General features: G+C 43.1%; 3 protein-coding genes across 3 annotated transcripts; 1 reads left to right on the top strand and 2 right to left on the bottom strand.

The window, feature by feature from the left end:
- Window positions 1-3369: 3369 nt before the first annotated feature.
- On the bottom strand, window positions 3370-9060 carry LOC130380116 (CMP-N-acetylneuraminate-beta-galactosamide-alpha-2,3-sialyltransferase 1-like). The gene is made up of 7 exons (XM_056587300.1): window positions 9031-9060; window positions 8329-8472; window positions 7982-8178; window positions 4931-5110; window positions 3881-3926; window positions 3624-3743; window positions 3370-3537 (listed from the first exon to the last, which is right to left on the bottom strand). The coding sequence occupies exons 1-7, from the start codon at window positions 9058-9060 to the stop codon at window positions 3370-3372; spliced, it is 885 nt and encodes a 294-aa protein (XP_056443275.1).
- Window positions 5170-7179, top strand: LOC130379788 (uncharacterized). The gene is made up of 2 exons (XM_056586827.1): window positions 5170-6438; window positions 6681-7179. Exons 1-2 carry the CDS (start codon window positions 5656-5658, stop codon window positions 6951-6953), a joined length of 1056 nt encoding a protein of 351 aa, XP_056442802.1. The 5' UTR covers window positions 5170-5655; the 3' UTR covers window positions 6954-7179.
- An 11286-nt stretch (window positions 9061-20346) lies between the features above and the next one.
- On the bottom strand, window positions 20347-26871 carry LOC130379792 (CMP-N-acetylneuraminate-beta-galactosamide-alpha-2,3-sialyltransferase 1-like). The gene is made up of 7 exons (XM_056586837.1): window positions 26571-26871; window positions 25516-25825; window positions 25176-25372; window positions 24142-24321; window positions 22913-22958; window positions 22666-22785; window positions 20347-21751 (listed from the first exon to the last, which is right to left on the bottom strand). The coding sequence occupies exons 2-7, from the start codon at window positions 25801-25803 to the stop codon at window positions 21587-21589; spliced, it is 996 nt and encodes a 331-aa protein (XP_056442812.1). The 5' UTR covers window positions 25804-25825; window positions 26571-26871; the 3' UTR covers window positions 20347-21586.
- Window positions 26872-27261: the final 390 nt, after the last annotated feature.

Here is a 27261-nt window from a genome sequence, read left to right as displayed (position 1 = left end):
GGTGAACTGATGGTTTGTTTCAAAGAATATGTTAAAGCTCATGGCAACTGTAAAACGAAAGGGAACATAAAGCCAATTAAAGCAGTACAGACACGGGATTTCGCGAGTGAAGGCAGGGCAACTTTATTTATATATTATTTTCATACACGAGGTAGGTTCAAGGCACTTCACACATAGAAATATCGTCATACAATAAATTAAACAAAAAAATTAAATATATAATGGGTTTATTGCAACAACAAAAGCAGCGTGTGTGTTCCACACCAGCGCCAGTCTGATTTTATGATTGATCGGATCAGATGCCTTCTGCGCTTTGTCCCACCCTCTTCAACTTGGTGTAAGTCTGCATACTGTACCAGGTGAGGGTGCTAAAACAACCCAACCCACACACAATCCCAACCTGGTCTCACAGGAATCCGTGAAATGACTACGGACAAATAACTCGAAATCCGTGGACACATCACGAAAACACGCCGATTTCCGTGATGTGGCCACGGAATTCGCTCCAATGCAAGTTAATGACGCTGATGTTCCGTGGCTCACACACGGATCCCCGTTTCAACGAGCGAGTCGACCACGGGGACTTAACTCAAAACCCGGGGTGGTCTCACTGAAACACTTAAATTGTCCTTGTTGTGTCCACGGAAGTTGCTCCAATGCAAGTAAATGACAATGATATTCTGTGGCACACACACAGATTCCCGTTTCAATCTGTGTGTGTGCTCCCGTTTCAATCTGTGCGTGTGCCACAGCGGGGGCTTAACTCAAAATCCGTGGTGGTCTGACGGAATCACTTCAATTGTCCGTGATGTGGCCAAGGAATTTGCTCCAATGCAAGTAAATGCCACTCTTATTCCGTGGCTCACACACGGATATCGGTGTGTTTCCGTGATGTGGCCACGGATTTCGAGTTAAGCGTCCGACCGTAGTCATTTCACGGATTCCTGTGAGACCATGTTGCACAATCCCACACAAAGAATGACATTACTTTATAATAAAGCTGATGAGGTCGAGACCAACTAATGGATAGAGGGTGTTGTGAAAGGAATGGACAAGGGTATCTACTAAGGGGAAGGGGCAATTTAGAGAAGGTTAGAGGGATTGGGTAAACTGGTTGTTCACTGATGGATGAGGGAGGGGAGGTAAAAGGATTAGGGAAAACTGGGTGAAATGTTTGCCAGTTTGCCACAAGTATGTGGAAGAACAAGTTGTGCTTGATAAACATGAAGAGAACGGAAAGAAATCATCATGGCATCACTGGTTGATGCCATATATGGGCATTGTTTGATTAACAAGCCTGGCTTGAAGCTTATTTTAGGAATCACAAAGTGAGGCTAGAAAAACAAATACACCTGCTTTTGGCGAAACGGGAGAAACAAGTGTTCTGCGGAGTAGCTCAGCTTTTGTTTGTCTTTGTTCACAGAAACAGAAGAAAACTGACCCCCGTTCTTCCTTGCTGTTTTTTAAGATATTAATATTCTATTTTTGTGTTTGAAATAACACTTATTGACCGCTTTCCTTGTCATGGTTTTATTATTTCACAACAAAAATATAATTCATGTTTGAATACCCCTTTCCTAACGAGGTGGAATGACAGCAAGACGGCAGCAGCAACAGGCTTAATATCCTTCCAAGCTACTACTTTAAAACCTGTTTTAAAAACATATAAAGTAGAGCCCTCCTAGAGAGACGTATCCGTCAGCTAGAGGTGGAAAAAGACAGCGCCCAAAAAAGAGAGAGTCCAGAGAGCAGAGAGAAGAGATCTACCAGGCCCCCCTAAGCATAGTGTAGAGTTTACACTATCCTGACACATAAACCGGATTATCGGTCTTCTGGCAGTCTGGCGAGCTCGGTTGCCTGAGTCTGTTTGGTGTGTGCTGTGCGACCGGCTGTCGAAAAAAGCCGTCGGTGATCTTTTCAAGCCCGTCTGGGTTCTTTTCGGCCAATTGCACATGTTGAATTGGCCATGACCAAATTGGTCTGCCTTCTCTGCCGACGATGTGCAGTAAGAATGGTCTGTCAGGGCCATAAGAGACCCCAGATCTCAAGCTCACTCCACAGTTTGACAAACTGCTGAACAAGTGTCACAACAAAACCCCAACAAAATAAGCCACAAAATGTAACCACAGAGATGTGTCCATGTTTGATCTCAAATCATCACAACCCTAACTAGAAGAGTCTTACAAAATGGAGAAAGAAGTGAGGTTGGCAGTAAATGTTTAAAGGGGTAGTTTGGAATTTTGGACATAGGGCCTGATTCCGAAGTGAGCATTGGTATTCTATATCACTGGAGACAGTTTAACACATTTCATTCAGTCCTTCTAGTTGCAGAGTTCGCTCGTGCTAGGCTAGCGCAAGTCAACGGGCAATGCTAGCCTGCTATTAAAAACAGTCTTACCCACTCCACAGTACACCCGAGGTAAATCAATTATAACGACAGACTATACATCTAAATATCTGTTTATAGAATAATGTTAGAAATAAAACCAACCTTGCATTGCATTGCATTTTGAGGGAATTGCGGGGTCTCAGCAGCAGTGTTTATATTCCTGTACGTAGGTTACGGCAGCGGCGGACTGATACCTAGGTTACCTGCCGCTGTCATTGCTACAAACGCATAGTACAGTGAACGAAGGAATTCTACAAGCGTATTAAATTAACAAGATATGGCCACGTTTGGAGGAGTTAGCGATGCATCTGCTTTTGAAGACGATTATGAGGAATTTGTTGTATCCAACGAACCGTACATGTACGAGCCGGTGTTTTGATGTCAAAGCAAGCAGCAACAAGCCACAGTTGAGTCCTTTCTGGATCTCGCACTGGAAATTGGTGGAAACTTTGTGGTGCCCATCTGTACCGTTTATTTCTACAATTTCTAAAAGCACACTGAACCATCATGTTGCCTAGCCGTTCAATTGCGCTTCTGTCCCACGCTTCTCTGTTTACGTTCTTCTGTCGTGACTCGGTTACAAACCTAACCAGCGCATAGTAGAATTCCGCTTCTGCTGAGAAAGTAGTCCCTCGATGATTCATGCGATGCATGGTTAGTTTTATTTCTAACATTATTCTATCAACACAGACATTTAAATCTATAGTCTGGCGTTATAATTGATTTACCTCGGGTGTACTGTGGAGTGGGTAAGACTGTTTTTAATAGCAGGCTAGCATTGCCCGTTGACTTGCGCTAGCCTAGCACGAGCGAACTCTGCAACTAGAAGGACTGAATGAAATGTGTTGAAAACTGTCTCCAGTGATATAGAATACCAATGCTCACTTCGGAATCAGGCCCTATGTCCAAAATTCCGAACTACCCCTTTAAGTGCTGATGTACTACTACCACGACCATTGTGTCAGAGAGACGGAAAACATTCAAAACCCTTTATAGAAGTTCAGTTTCTGCTTCTCTGCAAGTTCCAGAATACGTTTGTACTCTTGCCCTCCTCCATGGGGTCCAGTTCCAAGATTTTTGTTTTGAAGCTCCTCCCAGTAGTGTCTCCAGTTTCCATCCTTGTCTGCGCCAAATCCAAATACACTGACCTAGGAAATCAGACATATAGCTGTTCATTATCATAGAGAATATCATAGTGAATTATAGTGTATATTGATGTTTCTATTGGTCTTACCTCATCACAAATGTGCATTGCAAGCACCACACCCATAAAGCCAGTGGATGGATACCTTCCTTTTTTTTCCAGCCAGTTTTCATGGACATATTGGATAAAGCCAGGATAGAGAACCTTTACCTGGGTGCATGAGGAGCTCAGAATCAGCCTCTGCAAGGGGCATTACATTGACATACCTTTCGGAACTGGAAAATATTTGTAAAAGGTCACCACTGTGTGGTATCTGGCAAAACCATGAACATCACATTAATACTCACCAAACTCTGATTCGCTTTGACTGTGGATTTCATCCATCTGTATGTCCTGTGAAAAAGACAAAAACATAAAATGATTATATTGGCGTTGGTACAGGAGAACGGTTCTTTCCTTGAAATATTGTGTCCAATTTTGTTGAAAATACATAGAAGTAGAATCATTCAACAATAATGAAAACCACAGATGATACTGTATCTGTCATGGTCTGCCCCTGGTTTTCCCATTCACCTGCCTTCCACCCTGTGCTCTCCCTATATCAGTCCTCTCCTTCCAAACATTCCCTGCCAGATTGTCTCTTGTGTTTCACAGTGCTTTCCCGCGACTCGAATCCTGACCCACCTCGGATCCTGCCTGTTCTCTGATCCCTGCCTATCCTGCCTGTTCTCTGATCCCTGCCTGCCTGACTATCCTGCCTGTTCTCTGATCCCTGCCTGCCTGACTATCCTGCCTGTTCTCTGATCCCTGCCTGCCTGACTATCCTGCCTGTTCTCTGACCCCTGCCTGTCTGACTGTCCTGCCTGCCGCCCAGCCCCCTGTCGGCCTGTCTGCTCCTCTGCCCCCCGACTCCTGATCCACCGGCCTGCCTTCCCTGCTTTCGACCCTTCGCCTGCCTGACCTCCCGATCGCCGTCGAGTCCCTGTCGGTCTGTCTGTTCACCCGTTCCCTGCTGCCCATCTGCCCTCCCGTTGCCGACCTCTGCCTGCTGACTACGCTCTGCCTGTCCGATCCTGTATCTGAATAAACTCTTGAAACTGTTCTACGCTCGTCGTCAGTCTGTGCACTTGGGTTCTGCCAAACGCCCACGTTACAGTATCGGTGTGGTTCAGCCCTCATGTGATCAAAAGCAAAATGTTTAGGAAGTAAAAAATAATAATTGTTAAAGACATTTGGGGCATTTCGTTGAGAATAATTGAATTTGCTTCACAAAAAAGAAATTCAGTCGATTCAACTTGAATCGCCGACTCAACTCGTCATTTCTAAGCATCAGACATCTCTAAGCACTTAAGTAATTTGAACATATGTTTTGTTTATTGTATATTGTGTTGACTTACATTGTCACAGATTTTGTGGTGAAAGCGCTGACTAGCCACTCAAGGTCCCTTATTTTGAAGGGAAATAATAAGAGATGTGTGTGGTCATCCAAATCCACAGCGCTCTCTGGGTACATGATGTGGAGAGTCGTTTTGTTCCCCACATCCCCTTCATAGCCCACAGTACGAGCTGTATTGAACCTAGATTGTACAACCAAGGGAAATGACATCAGTATCATTTATATTTTAGGGACCTGCCAACTCTCACGGTTTCACCGTGTGACACACTCTTTTGCCTGTTTACACACGCACACACGCCACACATCCAATTTCTCACGGCAAAAAAAAAAAGACGCGTTCGTTCCTTTCCAAACTACCCGACGGTAGATGGCGCTGTTGAGCGCCACTGAACCTGCATCCGAAGTTAGCGACAGAAGAATAGTGAGACGGCGGGAAAAACTACCTCGAGAAGTCAGATGGGAATGTAAACTCTCATCTGAGACGTTACTTACAAGGTATGTTACAATGAAATGCATTTCAATTGAGAACTCACTCTCTTAAACTTTAAATCTTTAAATTATTTGTTTGTGTTTGTGCGTGTCTGTGGACTTGATTTAGTGTGGTGACCTTAACATAAATAATAGGCTACAAGAAATGTGTGCAATAGAAGTAGGCATGTTCTTATAACTGAGAGTAGAGTTATTAAACCAACATGATCGCCATTTTAATTCTTTAAGGTTTCAAAGATGTCCCGTAAGAGACCTTTGACAGGACAAAAGCGAAACCTTTTATTTTATTTAAAGAAGCAGCCAAGTGAAAAAAGACAGAGAAACACATTGACAGAACAGCCAGAACAGCCAGAACCACTGACAGGACAACAGACAGAGGAGCAACACACGGGACAGAGGGAGCAGGAGACAGGTCAGCTAGAGCTACAGCCAGGACAGACTGACAAACATGCAGAGGAGCAACAGACAGGACAAATAGAAGCACATGCAGAGGAGCCACAAACAGGACAAATAGAAGCACATGCAGAGGAGCCACAGACAGGACAAATAGAAGCACATGCAGAGGAGCCACAGACAGGACAAATAGAAGCACATGCAGAGGAGCCACAGACAGGACAAATAGAAGCACATGCAGAGGAGCAACAGACAGGACAAATAGCACGACCAACAGAGCAGATGGAAGAAGACACAGAGGGACAGACAGAAGGGTCTCCCCCAATCCAACACCAGGGCCAGAAGAGTCGTGCTCTGGCTGGAGCATCAACATATAGATCCATTTTCAAAAATGAGTGGACCTCTTCATGGCCATTTATTACGAGAGGGACCCTCATCACACACTACTGGTGTGCAGTGTCCCGAATTGAAAACTCCTGTTGCCATCAGGGTGTGACAGATGTAGTGCGCCACATAAAAACCAAAAGCCACCAAGAAAAGCAACGGGCTCTCCAGTCCTCAGCCACAATATCACAATATGCAATGCCCATTCCCTCTGTTGGGGGCATGTCTGCACAAGATGCTAAGGTATGATATGTGTAATGGTCCTGTCAAGGTTCAGTCAAGAGTTGTGTGTTATAGTTGATCACGGTAAAGTCATGGTTGATAGTTCTGACTAATTTGTGTTTTGTGGTGTAGTACAGTAGAATTTTCTTAATTTGAGATCTTAGTTGCTGAATGTGTTTTTTACCTGTGGCCAATTATTGCAGGTGATTTGAAATAAATGATGGTCTTTTGGGTTAGGGCTAATCATTTTTAATTTCTTACAGACAAGAAGAGCTGAGGTCAAAATGACAGCTGGGTTGGGAGTTCACAACATCCCCCTAGCCTTTGCGGACCACCTAGGGCCTCTCCTAAAAGAATGTTTCGGAGATTCGAAGACAGCACAGGAGTACAGGTGTGCTAGGACAAAGTCATCCTGCATTACCAATGAAGCAATAGCGCCATATTTCACACAGGGGCTTGTGAAGGAGATGAAAAAAGCCCCCTATACCCTTGTTACAGATGGGTCAAATGACACTGGTATTTCCCAAACTATTTGAGATTTTTCTCCTTGGACCTTCAGCTATGTCTTTGCGTCACATAATGTAACCAATATTGCCCATCTCCAGTGAGCCGCCCCTATCAATGGCTTGGGGCCTACCCACAAACCACCAAAATGCAGGTACAACATGGGTTCAACATCCAATTAAATACAATTCTCTCAAATCTGAGCCTGCGTTGTCAGGGGTACCCGCGACAAAATCTCACTCCAAGGTTTTTTGAAAAGTTGGCAGCTCTGGTCGACTATGTAAGGGATAATGCCCGACGAGGTGTCCATTATCAGGAATTAATGGACGACGTGGAGGCGTGAACCGTCCGACGCGAAGCGGAGGACGGTTGCCTCCGCGAAGTCCATTAATTCCTGATAATGGACACCTCGAAGGGCATTATCCCGCTTATACCACGGTCACTTACCAACGGTGACCAAATTAAGACCATTCATTTATATTTTCATGCGTTTTACAATCTGAATATAAAGTTTTCCACAAAACATACATTTGTTTCCCTGGTTACGCCTGAGGGTCCGACTAATACCCGGAACCATCATTACACGCCCGTTGGGTTCTCATGCAACGGAAACGTTGTTCACTCCTCCAGTAATTAGGACGGACCATAGCTACGACTTTAGAACGGGAGGTAGCGGGAGGTATTATAGTCCGCTGAGCTTTGTTTTGTTTCCCGTTGCTATGGTTACTACTATTTTAGAGACGATACGCCAGCTAGCGCATTAATTGAGAACGGTAAACAGACAATTTGACGGAACTACTTGTCCAGGTGTCCGTATATCAGGAGTTAATGCACACCCTGCATCCAATCAGAATCGAGTATTCCCGCAGACCGTGGTATAAATGTAGTTATAGGCCTATATCTCTTTGTTTGTTTGTTGATATTCATTCATGGTTCATTTAGCTCATCAATGGCTGCTCAGAATGACCTAGTCTAATGGACTTAACCTTCAATAAGCGACAAGCAGGAAATCTAGTCCGGCTTCCACAGGGGGCAGGAAGGATACGCTGGCATAGTTTACCTCATTATAACATCATGAAGGTCGATGAGGGGTCCATAGTGAGACCCCAGCAAATTAACTGAATTCCCAACCACAGCACAGGTCCTGCAGCGATCAGGGCTGGAGTCCATGAAGCTCTCCTGTTGTGGGAAAATCTCAAACACCTTCATCTCGGCCATTCTGTAGCTGAGAAAGGGCTTATTGCCAGATTGCAAGTTCTGATGTGAAGAGAAGAGGATAATTAATGATCTTTCTCTTCTGTTGTATGAGTTGGTAGAAGTTTTGGTCATTGAGTATTGGATAATTATAATCTAGACATAAATAAAATGATCTCCAGAAGAAGGGAGATATATATTGGATATATTTACCTCCCACCATCTGAAATCACGCTCTGAGAGAGCATTGTTCTGCGTCAAAAAGGGATTGAGAGACGCTTTGAAGCGTTTCGTAAACCATGGATCATCATCCTCTGTAACACATCTATTACACGCGCACGGAGGCAAGGCCTCAAGCTGGAAATGGGGCCGCAACTTGGAAATCCACAAATGTTTGTTGGTTGTAGCAATTTCAAGTAGCACAAGGATGCACATTATCCCAGTCATGAATAGGATAGTGTGTACTCCTCGTCTGCGGCTTGCCATATTGAGAATGGGATGATTCAATCTGTGAAAGGTCATTTAAATGTGGAGATTTCAACTTGAATTGATGAATATAGTCGTTTAGAAGTCATTAAAAGATTTAAAAAACCTATTTACCAGGGTTAGGGGGGCTGGGGGATCCCTCCTCTCTGCTCTCTGGGGTCTCTCTTTTCTTGGGTGCTGTCCTTCCCTCCTCTAGCTGACAGATACATCACTCTAGGACAGCCCCATTTTGTATGTGTTTTAAAACAGGTTTTAATAGCTTGCAATGAGGTCAATGTGTTATTTGTATCTTGTTTCAAAGAACTCGTTCTGCCACATACGTTTGGCCAACATTTCACCCAGTTTCCCTCCTCCTTTAACCTCCCCTCCCTTATACATCAATGAACACCCATTTTTCTAACCTCATCCTTCTACCCTTGCCTCACTTACCCCTTCCCCTTGGCCGATTCCCTTGTCCATTCCTTTCACAACATCCTCTAACCATTAGGTGGTCTCGACCTCATCAGCTTGAAGGTCCAATGGCATGCCACCAGGTGTGGTGTGATTAGCCTACCTTTGTAGCGGCTAATCACATCAAACCTGGTGGCATGCCATGGGACCTGTAATTATATTGTGCAAAGAATATTAGCCCACACTGGTGGCACCTGGGCCACCGCTCCCCATAAGCAGAGTACGCAGAGCGCATATAGGGCCCCAAGTACCTGGCGGGGGCCCCCAAAATTAAGTTTGCTAAAAAATGTATGATAATTGTTACATTATTACATTACAAACAATAGTTAAGTTAGTTGTTTTTTCTTAATTGTGTTCCCTATCACTCAATTCGGGAAAATTACATGTTTTTACATAATATGTAAAAAAGAGGCGGAGCTTCCTTTTCAGCACAGTTTTTCCTAACTGAAACTCATTAAACATATCTACGGTCAACAATGGGATAAGAACGCTTAAGTGGCACATGCTGACTATGATGACGTCGTCATGCACCTTTGAAAGCTTCCTGCAGCTGCTGAGAATGCACACGCAGTATTGCACACTATCCAACACTTACAGATCTTATAGGGAAAATATTTTGATTAGGAAAATACTGCACTTTGAGGTAGTTTTGGGGTGTGTGAAAAATAGTTCTGTGTGTGTGTATTTGTCTGTTTTGATGACTTATTTTTATACCTTTTTTATGTGCACAATTGTTTTTGTTCATCTTTGGAGCCTGCAGTTGTTATTATATTGTAATTCTGCTGTTAAGAAAGTTTTATGAATAACTTTATATATTACTGATGGTGCTGCTGTTGAGGCTGTTATTGATAGTCAATATTGTTTTGTGTGTGTGTGTGTGTGTGTGTGTGTGTGTGTTTGGGGGGAGGAGGGGGGGGGGGCTCATTAGCGGTAAGAATCAACAGTTGAGGCAGGAAGTGAGCCTCTGAGTGGAGAGTCTCACAAAGCATGAACTACACATAATACCCACCAAAGCCTGATTCACTTTGACTGTGGATTTCACCCGTCTGTATGTCCTGTGAAAAAGACAAAAACATAAAACGATTACATTGGAGTTGGTACAGGAGAAAAGTTCTTTCCTTGAAAATTTTTGTTGAAAATACATAGAACTAGAATCAGGCAACAATAATGGAAACCACATATGATAGTGTATTGGTGTGGTTCAGCCTTCATGAGCAAAATGTTTAGAAAGTAAAAGATAATTGTTAACAATAACAAACGCATTTGGGGTATAAAGTACACATGACTATAAAGACACAGGTGGGCAGGGAACAAGGTAGAACATTGGGCAAGACCCTCAAACTAATAACTAGACTCCCGCCACTCGGGTGGACAGATGGGATGACGGATGGACCGGCTGGACTCCTCAGGTGGACGGAGAGGATGCTGGCTGGACTCCTCAGGTGGACGGAGAGGATGCTGGCTGGACTGCTTGGGAGGGCGGCCTGGACGACGGCGGAACCAGCAGGGCGGCCGCGCAGCTGACCAATAGGTAAAGAAACCACCTGAGGTCCGCACGATAAAAGTGCTTGACACATACACACATCGTCATACAATAAATGAAACTAAATAAATAAATAGATAATGGGTTTATTGCAACAACAAGAGTTTATCAAGCCCGAAAAAGGTCACAGAGGCTATACATCAGGTTGGGCCTTGGCCAAAATAATAATCATAATCAAACTACCTTAAAACAAAATTTTATATCTAATTGCGAAAAAAAAAAGAGGGTTAGACTAGCTTCCAAGCTAGGCAAAAACAGGACAAAATGGGGACCAAATGAAAGGGCACTCAACCAAGTCCACGTAGATTTACTTGAGCATAAAGCACAAAGCATCCTGCGCTTTGTGCTCCTCAACCCACTCACACTCCCACACAGAGAATGTCATTCCTTTAACACAAAGGGAGACAGAGGGTGACAGGTTACGATAACATCTACTACTGAGAAATACTGAGAATATATTATATCTGTATACATATAATAATAATAATAAATGAAATTTATATAGTGCTTAATATAGTACTCTAAGACTCTTTACATATTTCCCTAACAAAACTATGTAAGACAGACTAGGAATAAAAGAAAAACAGAGGTTAAACATGAAGAATAAGGTGGGAGTTAGGTGGGGAAGGCTAGTGTGAAAAGGTGTGTTTTGAGGGCAGATTTGAAAGAAGAGAGGGTTGGAGAGACTTTGATGTGGGAGGGGAGTGAATTCCAAAGGGTGGTGGCAGTAACTGAGAAGGCCCGATCACCCCAAGTCCGTCGCTCAGTCCGTGGAACTTGTAGCAGGTTGGCAGAGATGGACCTGAGGAATCGGGAGGGGGCGTGGTGATGGAGGAGGTCGGCAAGGTAGCGGGGGGCTAGGCTGTTGAGGGCCCTGTGGGTGATGAGTAAGATTTTGAAGTTGATTCAGTGTTTAATTGGAAGCCAATGGAGTTCACGGAGGACAGGTGTGATGTGTTCTCTGGAGCGGGTACCAGTGAGGAGGCGTGCAGCTGAGTTCTGGACAGTTTTTTGAGGACTTTGTTGGTGGTGCCGTAGAGAAGACCATTGCAGTAGTCAAGCCTGGATGAAATGAAAGCGTGGATGAGTGTCTCAGCAGCGGTAGTCGACAGGTTTGGGCGGAGGCGGGCGATGTTTCGGAGGTGGAAAAAGGCAGTTTTGGTAATATGGTTAACATGGGGGAGGAAGGAGAGAGTGGGGTCCAGGATAACTCCAAGGTTACGGATTTTGGTGGAGGGGGTGATGGTGGAGCCGTCAATGTTAAGGGTGAAGTCCTGAGTGGAGTGAGTGAGGGTGTCAGGACCAATGATGAGGATTTCGGATTTGTTGGAGTTGAGTTTGAGAAAGTATCTATATAAGTGTATATATATATACATATATATAAGCATATATTATGTATGCACATGTCTATTGTTACGGTTGTGGGTGCAGTCAGGCAGGTAGGACCTAGATGCAGACGGGTAGGAAAAGACGGCACTTTATTTCTGCCAAAAGGCTAAGGCAAGGGGCAAGGAGCAAGGGAACAAAGGTAACTACCGAGAACACGCAGGACCAACAAACCACAATGACAGCACGAGGAACAAAGGAAAGACAAGGGCTTAAGTAACAAACACAAGACACGCAACGAGGAACAGCTGAGACACATTAGGGGAGGGAGCAGTAATCAACACAGGAGGGAAACACAGGGAAACGCACCAAAACACGACACGGACCATGACAGTACCCCCCCCCCCTTAAGGGTCGACTCCCAGGCGACCCACGACAAGCAAAATAAATAAATAAATAAATAAATGGACTGGGGCAGAGCGGAGGGACGTCAGGCGGGCGGCCAGAACACTGCCCCAGGGCATGGCAGGGAGCCTCAGGCGGACGGCCTGGGGGGCAAGCGGAGGCAGAGTGAAGGCGGAACCCTTCAGGAGGCCGGCGGCAAGGACGATGAGGGCTCAGGCCCTCAGGAGGCCTGCAGCGGCAAGGAAACCCCTCTGAAGGCCGGCAGCGGCGAAGGCGGAACCCTTCAGGAGGCCGGCGAAGGCGAGGTAGAGGGCAGGTCCCCTCAGGAGGAAGGCCAGGTAGAGGGCGGACCCCCTCTGGAAGGCGGGACCCCTCAGGAAGGCCAGGTAGAGGGCGTGTCCCCTCTGGAGAAGAGGGCGTGCCCCTTCCAAAAGGTTTGGATGGCGGGACCCCTCTGGAAGGCCTTGAAGAGGGACCCCCCCTCGGGAAGGAGTGGAGGGAGGACCCCCACAGGCAGGAGCGGAGGGCGTGCCTCCCCTGGACGGTCTGGAGGGCAGGCCCCCTCCGGCAGGAGCGGAGGGCGGACCTCCTCAGGCAGGCGAAGAGGCCGGTCCTCCTCTGGAAGGCGAGGAGTGGGCTCAGGAACCAGACAGGGCTTGGGGACCGGAGTCAGTGCGGGAGCTGGAGTGCCAGGAGGAACCGGGTGGTACCCCAAACTCACCACCCCCACTCTGATTGACCGTAAGGGAGGAGGCTGGTAGCGGGGAACCGGGGGCAGAGGCTAGTAGCTGGGGACAGAGGCTAAGAGCTGGGGACCGGGGGCAGAGGCTGAGAGCAGGAAAATGGAACCAGGGGCAGAGGCTGGTAGCTGGGGACCGGGGGCAGAGGCTGAGAGCAGGAGCGTGGAACCGGGGGCAGAGGCTGGTAGCTGGGGACCGGGGGCAGAGGCTGGTAGCTGGGGACAGAGGCTGAGAAATGGGGACCGGGGGCAGAGGCTGAGAGCAGGAGCGTGGAACCGGGAGCAGAGGTTGGTAGCTGGGGACCGGGGGCAGAGGCTGAGAGCAGGAGCGTGGTAGCTTAGGCCGATCTCCAAAGTCCGGTGGCAGTGGCATTTAGCTCTCCGGCCAAAAGGTTGTGGGGTTGAGCAGCACGACTGCCCACTCTGGTAAGACGTCCTCCAACTCGGGCCTTGACGCAACAGCCCTGCACGTATGCCCCAACACAGCCGCCTGCTCCTTCCTGCTGGGACTGTTCTCCCAGCCATCCATAGCTATGATTATCGACACTAATAAATCCTCCAACTCACGGAAAAAAAGAGCGTCCGCTGGGGCCAATCTTGGTGCTGTCATTCTGTTACGGTTGTGGGTGCAGGCAGGCAGGTAGGACCCAGATGCAGACGGGTAGGGAAAAACGGCACTTTATTTCTGCCAAAAGGCTAAGGCAAGGGGCAAGGGGCAAGGAGCAAGGAGCAAGGGAACACAGGTAACTACCGAGAACACGCAGGACCAACAAACCACAATGACAGCACGAGGAACAAAGGAAAGACAAGGGCTTAAGTAACAAACACAAGACACTCAACGAGGAACAGCTGAGACACATTAGGGGAGGGAGCAGTAATGTTTATATTATATATATATATGTTTATATGTACGTGTATATGTTTGTATGTATATATAATAAAAAAAATGGAGTCTCTCTTTCTTGGGCGCTGTCCTTCCCTCCTCTAGCTGACAAATAAGACTCACTAGGAGAGCTCTACTTAATATATTTTAAAACAGGTTTTGAAGTATTGAATGATTCACCAAAAACAGGTGTATTTGTTTTTCTAGCCTCACCTTGTGATTCCTAAAATAAGCTCCAAACCAGGCTTGTTAATCATGAACGCCCATGTATGGCATCCGCAGACGAGGACATAATGTTTTAGTGCCGTTCTTTTCATGGTCATCAGCACCTTGTTCTTCCACATACTTGTGGCAAACTGGCAAACATTTCACCCAGTTTTCCCATTCCTTTAACCTCCCCTCCCTCATCCATCAGTGAACAACCAGTTTACCCATCCCTCTAACCTTGACTAAGTTACCCATGCCCCTTGGTAGATACCCTTTTCCATTCCTTTCACAACATCTTCTAACCATTAGGCATGGTCAGCTTGATTATATTGTACGAGGAATATTAGTCCATACTGTTGGCAGCACAGAACATCGGATGGTCTTTTTACGAAGGAGACTCTCCTATATATATATATATATATATATATATATATATGTATGTATCTATGCATATATTAATGAGATAAGCATTGGAAAGAAGATGTCTTTGGAGAGTCTCCTTCGTAAAAAGATCATCCGATGTTCTGTGCCACCAGTATGGACTAATATTCCTCGTACAATATAATCAAGCTGACCATGCCTAATGGTTAGAAGATGTTGTGAAAGGAATGGAAAAGGGTATCTACCAAGGGGCATGGGTAACTTAGTCAAGGTTAGAGGGATGGGTAAACTGGTTGTTCACTTATGGATGAGGGAGGGGAGGTTAAAGGAATGGGAAAACTGGGTGAAATGTTTGCCAGTTTGCCACAAGTATGTGGAAGAACAAGGTGCTGATGACCATGAAAAGAACGGCACTAAATCATTATTGCATCGTCTGCTGATGCCATACATGGGCGTGCATGATTAATAAGCCTGGCTTGGAGCTTATTTTCGGAATCACAAGGTGAGGCTAGAAAAACAAATACACCTGCTTTTGGTGAATCATTCAATACTTCAAAACCTGTTTTTAAATATATTAAGTCGAGCTCTCCTAGTGAGTCTTATTTGTCAGCTAGAGGAGGGAAAGACGGCGCCCAAGAAAGAGAGACTCCAGAGAGGAGAGATCCACCAGGCCCCCCCAACCCTAGTAAATAGTGTAGTTTACACTATCCTCTCAACGTCTTTTGCATGACTTCTTGTACATCTGAAGCCATGAAATTGTCCTTGAGGCCATCTTTCATATAAAGGCCCTGACACACCAACCAGATTATCGGTCGTCGCCGGCCAGTCAGGCGAGCTCGGTTACCTGAGTCTGTTTGGTGTGTGCTGTGCGATCGGCCGTTGTCAAAGCTGTCGTGATCTTTTCCAGCCCGTCCGGGTTATTTTCCGCCGATTGCACATGTTGAATCGGCGATCGGCGGAATGGGGTGGAATGGTGTGTCAAGGCCATAAAAGACCCCAGGTCTCAAGCTCACTCCACAGTTTGACAAACTGCTTAACAAGTGACAAAAAAACACCAACAAAATGAGCCCAAAAATGTACCACTGTGCTGTGTCAATGATTGATTCCAAATAATCACACCCCTTACTTTTGGAAAAAGAAAGAAAGATGTGAAGTTGCTAGTAAATGTTTAAATTCAGGGTCCTCATGTACGACTACCACAACCATTGTGTCAGAGGGACAAAAATCATTCAAAACCCTTTATAGAAGTTCAGTTTTTGCCTTTCTGCAAGTTGCAGACACGAAGCTGTTCACTATTATAGAGAATATAAAAGTGAACTAGACCATGCCGCGGCTTGTCGCCGCATGTATTTTGAACCAACTGGTCACGGCTAATGAGCAAGCACATATTACCATAAGGTTGGGCATTACTAATGAGTACTTTTTTACACCGTATTGCACACCTTTGAGCTTTGGTAACCTTGTGGTGCTGGTTTAGTGCATCCTGCCTCTTCCTTGGTGTCTCATTCAGTTATAAGGAACCTATTGAATTTCCGGCTGGTGTCCATTCATTCAAAACATCACAGACAAGGCACCAGATCTGAGCCCTGACCCCAGATGACATTAGTGACGTCCTGATGACATGTACTGTGAAGTTGTGCAGTGATGGACAGACCACCCAAGCATGTCCTCCCTAGCTCTCGCAGAAATCCCACTACAAGATGCTGTACCCCACTAACTCCAACAAGCTTAGGCCAATTAGGACAATATCATTTATATACTGTATATATATCATATTTATACCATTTACAATACCTGTTTGGTATATTTTCAGATGGTCTCATTGACTTCCGTTGAGCCCTGCTGAGAGCTTGATGATGTCAACCCAATTTTTTTGACTTGAGACTAAACTCATTCCCTCTACTTCTACTGATCCTGATCGTGTTCAACTGAAGTCCAGGTTTTAGAGAACGAGTCGATGGCTAGTGTCAAGGTTCTTCATACATGGCTGTGTTTCTGCTTCTGGTAGACGCTAAAAGCAATTTGCTTGAAATAGATATATTTCACGATATGCTATCAACACAAACAATATGTCTTACAAAAGCTGATGCTCCGCGTTGTCCATTAATATAGGCCTCATAATTCTGTGAGCTAATCTCGATGAACTAGATGCAAAAGAAAAGTGACAATACAACGACAAATTATGCCTTACCTTTCTTGTTATCTTCAGTCGTGTTTGCCATTATATTGGGGCTCTAAAATACCATGATAAAATTATATCAAACTTCCTCTTAGAGACATCATAAGTGGGTGTGTCCACCTAGTTGTATGCTGGATGGATCAGTCTTACACATAATTCAACCCCAATAGTACATTACTTTTTGACTCTTGTCTCAACTCCAATTAAGTTAAGCTATTCAATCTTTTTTAATCCTCTTATACACAATTACACTTATATTCACAGTTGTTACACTTTATTCAAACTTTTATCTTTGTTCAAACTAATAATAAGGTGGTAATTAATATAACGTATTAATTACCATATATATAATTACCATATATATAATGTGTGTGTGTGTGTTTTTGTGTTTGCGTGTGTACCACCCCTTTGCAACAATCAGCAACCCCACCTCTATCACTACCACCACACTAACTACTCTCACTAAAGTAGTCATTTGACTTTTGGTTGTCATCTTACTTAAAATTTTTAAGAAAGTCAGCGTTAGCAGATATCGGTTTGAACTTTGGTTCCTTCGTGTTGAGTGCACTCGTTGTAAAACTGTATGCAACAGACTCTTATTCTGCTAATAGATGGGCAATTCACCCATCTGTTTGCAATGTCAACCTTAAACAAATAGATTTTTACACACTTACTTATTAATACAGCACAATAAAAACAACTTTAGTAATCCCACCAGGGGCAATTTGTTTGAAGAAAATGGTGAACTGATGGTTTGTTTCAAAGAATATGTTAAAGGCACCCAGTGCAACTTTCGAGGCTTAAAAATAAACATTCAATTTCTAGTCTTTTTTACACGTAGTAAGTTTCAATAACTCCATACCATTACATACCGACATTCAAGCAGCAAAGATGAGACGTCGTTGTGTGGTGAGAACTGATAGAAAATCGATAACAACAACAATGCCACCATTTTCTTTATTTTTTGTAACCTACAATAAATAAAGCAGGCTTCCAGTCAATGGAAAAATGGCTTCTCCCCACCGGCGATTGTTGTTGTTTACGATTTTCTATCAGTTCTCACCACACAACGACGTCTCATCTTTGCTCATTGAATGTCGATATGTAATGGTATGGAGTTATTGAAACTTACTACGTGTAAAAAAGACTAGAAATTGAATGTTTATTTTTCATTGAATGTTTACATAAAGTTGCACTGGGTGCCTTTAAAGCTCATTGCAACTGTAAAAAAAAAAAAAAAAAGGGAACATAAAGCCAACTAAAGCAGTACAGACCGGGATTTCGCAAGTGAAGGCAGGGCAACTTTATTTATATATTATTCTTTCTCGAGGTATAGACTCAAAGTGCTTCACACATAGAAACATCGTCATGCAATTATTGAAACAAAAAAATTATGTTAAAAAAAAAGAGGGTAAGTCTAGCTTCCAAGCTAGGCAAAAACAGGACAAAATGGGGACCAAATGAAAGGGCACTCAACCAAGTCCACGTAGATTTACTTGAGCATAGCACATTACACTCATTTCTGTACACAAATAAATATCTGCATTTGCTGTCTATCGAATAAATATTTGCAAATACATACTCTGCATATAAATGCTTTGCACGTACGCTAGCGTTCAGCAAGACAACAGCCGCTCAGAGGTCGACTAATGGGGTCTTTGAGACTGCCCTGGATGACAGACGTACAAGCGCTTGGCCACCAGGTATCACCAGGCAGAATGGAAGCGCTGAAGGGCCAACTTGTGGACAGCAGCGTGTGTTCCACACCAGCGCCAATCAAAAAATGAATGATCGGATCAGATGCCTTCTGCGCTTTGTCCCACCCTCTTCAATTTGTTAGCAAAAAAAAAGTAATAAAACTAACCGCACTGATGTAGTATAGAATTGTACTTTACCTAAACTACTATTTAAATTGAAATTTGTCCTTATCTCAATTCTTAAAACTTTATATATTTTTTATTATTACTATTTATTGTGCCCCCCCCCCTCTCTCTCTCTCTCTCTCTCTCTCTCTCTCTCTCTCTCTCTCTCTCTCTCTCTCTCTCTCTCTCTCTCTCTCTCTCCCCCTCTCTCCCTCTCTCCCTCTCTCTCTCTCTATCTCTGTATTAATTCTGTACTCGACTTGGGAAGCCCTGCACAAGAATTCCAATGTGTATGAACTGTCTGGTTTATGCACAAATGGCGAATAAAAACCTTTGAACCTTTGAACCTTCAACTTGGCGTAAGTATGCATACTGTACCAGGTGAGGCTGCCAAAACAAACCAACCCACACACAATCCCACACAGAGAATGTCATTCTTTTAACACAAAGGGGGATAGAGGGTGACAGGTTGCGATAACATCATCTGCTACTGAGAATAACACCTTGATGAATGATAACAACAGATTAGGCTGCACAATCGGGAGAATTTTTATTATACAAGGCATGTGCACATGTGGGAGAATTGTACTTATATAAGGATTATAATCATCTTGCCAAACATATATATACATATACATAAACATATATTATATATGTATATATATACATATACATAAACATATATTATGTATGCATGTGTCTATTTTTATATCTATGTGTATATGTTTGTATATATGTATATGTATGTATCTATGCATATATGAGTGAGATAAGCATTGGAAAAAACATGTCTTTGGAGAGTCTCCTTCGTAAAAAGATCATCCGATGTTCTGTGCCACCAGTATGGACTGATATTCCTCGTACAATATAATTAAGCTGATGAGGTCGAGACCGCCTAATGGTTAGAAGATGTTGTGAAAGGAATGGAAAGGGTATCTACCAAGGGGCAGGGGTAACTTAGTCAAGGTTAGAGGGATTGGGTAAACTGGTTGTTCACTTATGGATGAGGGAGGGGAGGTTAAAGGAATAGGAAAACTGGGTGAAATGTTTGCCAGTTTGCCACAAGTATGTGGAAGAACAAGTTGTTGATGACCATGGAAAGAACGGCAATAAATTATTACGTCATCGTCTGCTGATGCCATACATGGGCGTTCCTGATTAACAAGCCTGGCTTGGAGAGTAATTTAGGAATCACAAGGTGAGGCTAGAAAAACAAATAAACCTCTCTGGCGAAACCGGAGAAACAAATGATCTGCGGACCAGCTCAGCTTTTGTTTGTTTGACAGCAAGACGGCAGCATTAACAGGCTTGGTATCATTCAATACTTCAAAACTTGTTTTAAAAAATATAAAGTAGAGCTCTCCTAGAGAGTCTTATTTGTCAGCTAGAGCAGCCTTTCTCAAAGTGGGTGCCGCGGCACCCTGGGGTGCCCCGTGTCAGGGGTGCCGCCAAAAAATTACGTATTCTGACATTTAATTTAAATAAAATAAATAAAAATAAATAAAAAAAATCTGACATTTCATATATGACATATATGGATATATTGAATACATAAATACATTCTTTCTTACATATGAATGGATTAATAAAATTGTAAAGTAATTTTCGTTAAACAAATATATAAAATTAACCATAAAAATCTGTCTCACGTAACGTGACGTCCCCACCGGTGTCAGCGTGACAGCGCAGCACACAGCACATTGTTTTATCATTTAATTTTATTTAAATACATTTCACAAAGAGCAAGGAACAAGCATCATGGATCGTTTTTTAAAAAGAAAAGCCCCACAAGAACTAGACATGATTGACTGTGAAATGGAGCCTCAGTGTGTGTGTGTGTGTGTGTGTGTGTGTGTGTGTGTGTGTGTGTGTGTGTGTGTGTGTGTGTGTGTGTGTGTGTGTGTGTGTGTGTGTGCGTGCGCGTATGGCACGGATGGAAACAAGCACTATGATGGAAAAACATTCCTGCTATCTCTGCACTTCATTTTCAGACTTTGAGTCTGCCTTGTGTATGAAAAGTGCTATATAAATAAAGTTGCCTTGCCTTGCCTTCATTTGAGTTCTCCTGGTCTCAATTTGTTGGGTTCTTGTATTGCCTGTGTTGCTGTATAGCTTGGGCGGTCCACCTCTTATGGTTTTATGGCATTTGTGTCTCTGATTTATTGTTTTGTGAAGCACTTTGTAAACCTGTGTTTTTAAAGGTGCTATAAAGTTGCTATGAAGTTGTTATTATTATTAATATTTACAGTTGTATTATGCTCTGTTCATTACTGTCCTGTCTAAATAAACAGGACATTTGCATTTACGTTTAGGCTATGCAGTGTCGTTTTTAATCATATTTTACACTGGGGTGCCTTGAGATTTTATGCACTTTTGAAAGGTGCCCTGGCTGAAAAAAGTTTGAGAAAGGCTGAGCTAGAGGAGGGAAAGACAGCGCCCAAAAAAGAGAGACTCCAGAGAGAAGAGATCCACCAGGCCCCCCTAACCCTAGTAAATAGTTTAGTTTACACTATCCTCTCAACGTCTTTTGCATCACTTCTTGTAGATCTGAAGCCATGAAATTGTCCTTGAGGCCCTCTTTTAAATAAAGGCCCTGACACACCAACCAGATTATCGGTCGTCGCCGGCCAGTCAGGCGAGCTCGGTTACCTGACTCTGTTTGGTGTGTGCTGTGCGATCGGCTGTCGTTAAAGCCGTCGGTGATCTTTTCCAGCCCGTCTGGGTTCTTTTCAGCCGATTGCACATGTTGAATCGGCGATCGGCAGTTGGAATGGTGTGTCAGGGCCATAAGAGACCCCAGGTCCCAAGCTCACTCCACAGTTTGGGAAAACTGCTTAACAAGTGATAACAAAGCTTTACCACAGAGCTGTGTCAATGTTTGATCTCAAATCATCACACCCCTTACTAGTGGAGTCTAAAAAAAAGAAAGAAAGATGTGAGGTTGGCAGTAAATGTTTAAGGTCAGGATCCACTACTACCATGACCATTTTGTAAGAGGGACAGAAAACATTCAAAACCCTTTATAGAAGTTCAGTTTTTGCCTTTCTGCAAGTTGCAGAATAAGTTTGTACTCTTCCCCTCCACCATGCTGTCCAGTTCCAAATTGTCTTCCAAACGACTCCCAGTAGTGGTTCCAGTTTCCATCCTTGTCTGCTCCAAATCCAAATACATTGACCTGGAAAAATCAGACACGAAGCTGTTCACTATCATAGAGAATATAATAGTGAACTAGACATGTCGCCGCATGTCTTTTGCACCAACTGGTCATGGCTAATGAGCAAGCACATATTACCATAAGGTTGGGCATTACTAATGAGTACTTTGACCTTGTGGTTCATCATTTGGGCTTGCAGGTCGGTTTCACGACTTTTTAATTTTTTTCCAAAACTGACATTATGGGTCCCCAATTGCAAAAGGATTCAGCACGTCAAATAAGGTCCAGATACCAAGTTTCAGACATTTTTATAAAAGGGGAATGGCTCACAGCCATTTATGTTTGACCACTATATACTGTATCGCCCCAAGTGGTTATAGTAAGTCAATACTTTCTGGAGACGTCAATACATCCTGTCCACATATGCTAGTTTAATTTGACAACTCCAAAACTGACATTATGGGTCCCCAATTGCAAAAGGATTCAGCACGTCAAATAAGGTCCAGATACCAAGTTTCAGATATTTTTATAATAAGGGAATGGCTCACAGCTGTTTAAGTTTGACCACTTTATCGCCCCAAGTGATTATAGTAGGTCAATAGACGTCAATATATCCTGTCCACATATGCTAATTCAATTTGACAACTCTCAGATGTTCAGGTTTGGAGTGGTTGATTTTAGTGTTTTTGCCGATTTTTTTTTTTTAATATTAAATATTAATATTCATTGAAAAGAAAATCTGCATGGGTTGGTATGTGCCCGACTTTTTGGTAGGGGTTTGGTGCACATCCAAAAATAAATTCGGAGGATATAATAACGTAAAAAGGAAGGTACAATACTAATGATTATAATAATTACATACACTTGATAACAGTATTTTTGCTTGCATTGCAACAACGCTAATTAATGTATGCTTATGTTTCCATTTGACCTACCTCATCACAAATGTGCATTGCAAGCACCACACCCATGAAGCCAGTGGATGGATACTTTCCTTTTTTTCCCAGCCAGTTTTCATGGACATATTGGATAAATCCAGGATGGAGAACCTTTACCTGGGTGCATAAGGAGCTCAGATTCAGCCTCTGCGAATGGCATTACATTGACATACCTTTCACAACTAGAAAACAACTAGAAAAGGTCACCACTATGTGGCAAGTTGCAAAATCACTTAATACCCACCAAACCCTGATTCGCTTTGACTGTTGATTTCACCTGTTTGTATGTGCTGTGGTAAAACAAACATAAAACAATTACATTGGAGTTGGTACAGGAGAAATTATTTTGTCGAACATACTTAAAACTAGATTCCAGCAAAATGATCACAACCACTAATTATATCTGTGGGGCTCAGACTTCAGTTGATCGAAAAACACGTTTAGAAAGTGAATTTTTTTTTTATCTTCACAAAACAAACACATTTGGGATATTTCCATGAGGATAATTTATGTTCCCTGAGTTCTGAAAATGTTCATTGTAAAAAAACTGTTTGGAGATACTAATGAAGCTAACATAATTTCCAGACACAATTGAATTTGTGTGTTTCACCGCCCAGATAGGTTTTATGTTCGACATTCGTCTATTTTCCGGGGATGTAGGCCTATCTGTAATAGTGTCACGAAAACCGCACCAATTTCCTCCAGGATGGTATTAATTTGTACAGAAAACTAAGACTGACATTTCACAGGCTTGTGAAATGTCAGTCTTAGTGAGTTCATAATGAGTTCATAAACGCATCAGACGTGGTTTGGTGTTGATATCTATAAAAACAAGTGAGCTATTACAAAATAAAAGCCTTAAATATGATATATGCACTGACTACTTTTGCCTTTTTTTTCTATTAAAAGTATTTTCTTTAAAACAAAGGGTTGTGGGAACTCCCCAATAAGTTAATGAACACATCAGAAGTGGTTTGGTGTTGATGTCTATAAAAACAAGTGAGCTATTACAAAATAAAAGCCTTGAATATGAATTAGCCTAACAATACACAATGTTTACGTATGCCTTTTTGTTAAATTAAAAGGTTTTTCTTTAAAACAAAGGGTTGGGGGAACTCCCCTATGAGTTAATGAACACATCAGAAGTGGTTTGGTGTTGATATCTATAAAAACAAGTGAGCTATTACAAAATAGAAGCCCTTGAATATGAATTAGCCTAACTATACACAATGTTTACATATGTATATAAAATATATGAAACCAATTTCACCGCGCCATCACAGATAACATTTTTTTTTTTCTGTTAATAGAAAAGGGATAAATGTGGTCTAAAATGGGACGGTGCATAATCAAAGACTTGTAAAGTCGGTGCAACTTGAAGCGATCCCTTTTTCGGAAATTTAGACATTACCTAGCTAGCATTTAAACATATGTTGTTGTTGTTATTTTATATATTCTGTTGACTGAACGTACCTTTTCACAGATTTTGTGGTGAAAGCGCTGATTAGCCACTCAAGGTCCCTTATTTTGAAGGGAAATAGCATGAGATGTGTGTGGTCATCCAAATCCACAGAGCTCTCTGGGTACATGATGTGGAGAGTCGTTTTGTTCCCGACGTCCCCTTCGTAGCCCACAATACGAGCTGTGTTGAACCTAGATTGTACAATCAAGGAAAATTACATAGTATAATTTATATGGGAGGGACTTTATGTAGTTATAAAGCTACAAACAGTTATTTAGCTCATCAATGGCGGCTGACCGTGTTCCAATACCCGTACTGTCCGTACTCACTAGCCAATTAAGATCTGGCGAAAAGTATACTTCAAGGACCCGGATGTCGTACTCAAAACGGGCTAATCGTGAAGTGTGGATCGAAGGACACTTTCCGTACTCAACGGCAGCCATCTTAGTTACGTAGCGGAAGAGGCGGAAGCAAGGCTGAGCCAAAGTCGTTGCATTTTCCACATAGCCTGCATTAATAGAGTCATTTTGTAGTTGTTATAGTTTTTATAGCTTTTATAGCTGCTAGGCTATCAAAGCCTACGACAGCCACGGCAAGCCTACGACAGATCATGACAGCCACGGCGGCTGTCGTGATCGTAATTTCCGGTTGGTGCACCACGGAGTAGGCCTACTCGATTTGGAACAGCACTCACATCTGAAAAATTAACGTAGTAGATAGTACGGATAGTATACTTCCTTTAAGTATACTCATGGAAGTACGGGTATTGGAACACGGCACTGGTCTGATGGACTTAATCTTTAATGAGAGACATGCAGGGAATCTAGTCCAGCATCTGTTGCAAGTCCAGGAGAATAGAATAATACACGGAGTCGGGCTGTGTCTCTTAGTAACATGCATTAACGAGCTGGCACATAACATTACTGACGCGTGTTGGCTACCCGAGTGCATACACACCCGAGCCTAGAGGGAGCTGTCCGCTTGCATAACACTACCCTACAACAGCATCCACAGGGGGCAGGAAGGGTACACTGGCATAATTTACCTCATGATGACATCATGAAAGTCAATGAGGGGTCCATAGTGAGACCCCAGCAAATTAACTGAATTCCCAACCACAGCACAGGTCCTGCAGCGATCAGGGCTGGAGTCCATGAAGCTCTCCTGTTCTGGAAAAATCTCAAACACCTTCAGCTCGGCCACTCTGTAGCTGAGAAAGGGCTTATTGCCATATGGCAAGGTCTGATGTGAAGAGAAGAGGATAATTAATTATCGGTTGCAGGAGAAGTTTGCAATTGCCTAATGATATATTTTATGTGGATTTTGTGAACGTTTTGAATCCTGATTTCTTGTTATCGTTACTATCTAACATTTTTTATATTTACCTTCCACCATCTGAAATCATGCTCTGAGAGAGCGTTGTCCTGCGTCAAAAAGGGATTGAGAGATGCGTTGAAGCGTTTCGTAAACCATGGATCGTCATCATGCATTGCACATCTATTGCACGTGCACGGACGCAAGCCCTCAAGCCGGAGCGAGTACCACCACTGAGAAGAACTCTCAGTGAAGGAAGTCCACAACCGTTTGTCCATTGTATCAGTTTGATACAGCACAAGGACGCACATTATTCCAGACATGAATAGGATAGTGTATCTTCGTGTGCGGCTTGCCATATTGAGAATGTGATGATCTAATCTGTGAAAGGTGGACATATAAATGAATAGATTTCAATAAATACTCTTAAAGTGTTTTTCATTTATTTATTTTTATGTAATCCCTTCTTTAGTAGGCTTCATCTTCATGAAGCCTTTCTGTCTGCAAGCCTAAATCCAGGCAACTGCAGTGTAAAATATTGTAACGTTTATTAATTGCTTAGCCGTTGTTTTGTATAATACAACCTAGACATAAATAAAATGATCTCCAGAAGGTGGGTGATTCATTTATTTCACAAATTGGGAATTCAGCTAGCTAGACAAAATATCCCAATCTGGCTGAAAAAGGATGATCAACGCAAATATATTATCAATGAAAAATCGAGTAGGCCTATTGATTGATTATATCTCGTAGTCATTAGCCTCGGAGCAGAATTAGTCTGTCTCGTTCACATCTTACAAAGACGAACTGTTCCAAAATAATAGCAACACAGTTTTGGCTGGTGATCAATTCAAATCCACACTAAAGCAAATAGTCTAGAGCTACTGCTACACACAATAATTCTGCTTAAAGAAAAAAAACTAAAGAAACGCGATTTATATTGTTCTCTTTTTTCTTAATACTGATCGAGCCTAGTCAGCGATGTTGCTTTTCACGTGAAATGTATAATAATAAGACTACTAATGACGCTGATTATTATAATCATCATCATGGTTATTTGAATGATAACCATAAAAAACACAATATTAACAATGATAACAAGGTCAAATAAGTATATTCCTTTTACCTGATAATTGTGAAGAAATGGATAAAACTCTGTCCAAGTCTGAATATTTAAAGATGACATCAAATAGCAGCTAGAATGCCCAAGGTGAAAATAAATTGTTGTATCAGCGAAGGTTAAACCAGACATATCGCAACCCTTATGCAAAGCTTACATGTAAATACCAAGCTTCTCTTCCAACATTGTTAAACCAACGCAGAACACTTCCCCCTCTACCCAGGTTATCACTTCCACATTTTGTTGTTTGCTTGCAGTGCCCTCATCCAGACACTCCCATCTCGATTTGAATTCCTTCTGGACCTCCTTCTCCTCCTCCTACTCCACCACCTGCTGCTCCAAGTCCCTACTCCACCCCCGTCCCCTCAGAGTCCCTCCTCCACTCCCTCCTCCTCCTAGTCCCTAGTCCTGTGGTAGAAAATAATGATGGTTTTAAAAGGATTGTGGGGGGACGTGCGGCGTCTGGCCTGCAGAGGGAGTATGGGCATGTTGGGAGCACACCGGATCTGCTGGTTGGCTTGGGTCTGATTGCGTGCACCTGCTCGCAATCAGACCCAATCAGGGAGCAGTAGGGCCGAGCTCTCTGAGTGGCCAACGACGTGCGTCGCGACGTAGGTCGCATTGGTCGCTGTGTTGGTCGCTCGTCTGGCTGCTTTCAGTCGCTGTGGTCGCTGGCTGGCTTGGTCGCTCAAAGTCT

This window comes from Gadus chalcogrammus, chromosome 3, assembly GCF_026213295.1.
Source record: "Gadus chalcogrammus isolate NIFS_2021 chromosome 3, NIFS_Gcha_1.0, whole genome shotgun sequence".
Classification (NCBI taxonomy): Eukaryota; Metazoa; Chordata; class Actinopteri; order Gadiformes; family Gadidae; genus Gadus; species Gadus chalcogrammus.
Note: the sequence above shows the minus strand (reverse complement) of the source record. Positions and strands in the feature narration are given on the sequence as shown.